We start from the raw sequence: 1,428 nt of genomic DNA, 5'->3' as shown, positions 1-1,428 counted from the left end.
TAAAAGCCACCAAAACCCTATAAATCTTGTAACAAAAAAAAAAGGAAAAGCTCCAAAATAAAAATTAAAAAAAAAAGAATTAAAGAAAATCAGATGCTGATTTTGATGATCGCAGATTAAACAGCAGAAAACCCCTTTTCAAATTTCGCCTTGATATCTTATAATTCACGTAAAGCTAGGTTCAATAGGCTCATTCTGTTGCAGCATTGGTATGAAAATTATTATTTCCAAATTAAAAGTTAAAGCAAAACCTTTTTGTTTTTACCAGATCAATACCAATGGTGTCATGAATCCCAGTTTCAAAAGCAAGCATCACTTTTGTTCCCACACCGTCCGTGCCCGCAACAAGGTACGAATCACCTATTCAAAAAAGAAAAAGGTGAATAATATCGAATACCAGAAAACGCGAAGAAGAACAATATGGCAGGTAGTGAAGCATACCGAGAGGGAATAAACCACCGAAGCCTCCGATTCCGGGTGCCATCTTTGCGATTCTTCGAACGAGTTCGGAGCCAGCATCGATGTCGACGCCTGCGTCCTTGTAGGTGAGACCTTGAGTGCTGCTACCTGCAGCCGCCACCACTTTGCTTTGGTCGTGCGTTGATATTGACAGGGTCAACGTGCGAGTGTGGGCATTATTGGGTGTGCGAAGCACGTGGCAAAAAGTGGCGGCGCGGTTGGAGTTGGGTGTGAGTGGCGCTGCTACTCCTCCAAGGCAGCGTGATAGGTCTGCGCAAGCTCCTATAGTCATAGCTGCAGGGGATGGAACTGAAATCGGAGAACTACGAATAGAGAAGATGAAGACGGCGGCGCCAGTGGCGGAGAACGTCGCCAGTGGGGGTTGTGGGGAGTGGAGAGCTGGCAAAAAAACCGCGCCCTAGAAGTTTCTTATGCGTTAATCTGACGGCAAGATGTTCCACATCCCTGCTACTATCCAATAAAATACTATCGTATAATAGGGATGCCATTAAATTGATATTTATTTTATTTTTAATGTGTTTAATAAGTTGTTTTACAACAAAAATAAATTAGTTTATTGACATTTCTTGTAATTTTTATAAAATATCTTTTAAAAAAATATCAATTAAAAAAATCTTTTTTAAGATTGACGTTCAAACAAACTCATGATATCATTATCATTATCATATTTTTTATTTTGTACGATTCAACAATTTACATCCTAATTTCACGTGATAAATAAAAAATAAAAATTTTTAATAATAAATTTTTCGAATTTAGTATAACACGACTATTTATGTAATTAATATAATAAATATGTTGTTTTATATTTATTTAATGTAAAATACAAATTAAACAATTTAAAATTTATAATATTTTTAAATTATAACAAAAATTTTAAAAAAATAAAAATATATTATTAATATATCAATTTTAAACTAAATTTTAGATTAAAAAACTAATAAAAGT

General features: G+C 34.4%; 1 protein-coding gene across 1 annotated transcript in view; it reads right to left on the bottom strand.

The window, feature by feature from the left end:
• The window catches only part of LOC107480220 (phosphoribosylformylglycinamidine cyclo-ligase, chloroplastic/mitochondrial), a 3,187-nt gene extending 2,263 nt beyond the window's left edge, over positions 1-924 (bottom strand). Inside the window, exons 1-2 of the mRNA XM_016100370.3 lie at positions 442-924; positions 266-360 (exon numbers count right to left, since the gene is read on the bottom strand). Of these exons, the coding sequence (XP_015955856.1) occupies positions 266-360; positions 442-751 (405 nt within the window). The 5' untranslated portion in view covers positions 752-924. The remainder of the gene's footprint in view (positions 1-265; positions 361-441) is intronic.
• Positions 925-1,428: the final 504 nt, after the last annotated feature.

This window comes from Arachis duranensis, chromosome 3 (genome assembly GCF_000817695.3).
Source record: "Arachis duranensis cultivar V14167 chromosome 3, aradu.V14167.gnm2.J7QH, whole genome shotgun sequence".
NCBI lineage: Eukaryota > Viridiplantae > Streptophyta > Magnoliopsida > Fabales > Fabaceae > Arachis > Arachis duranensis.
This window is presented reverse-complemented; position numbering and strand designations above follow the sequence as displayed.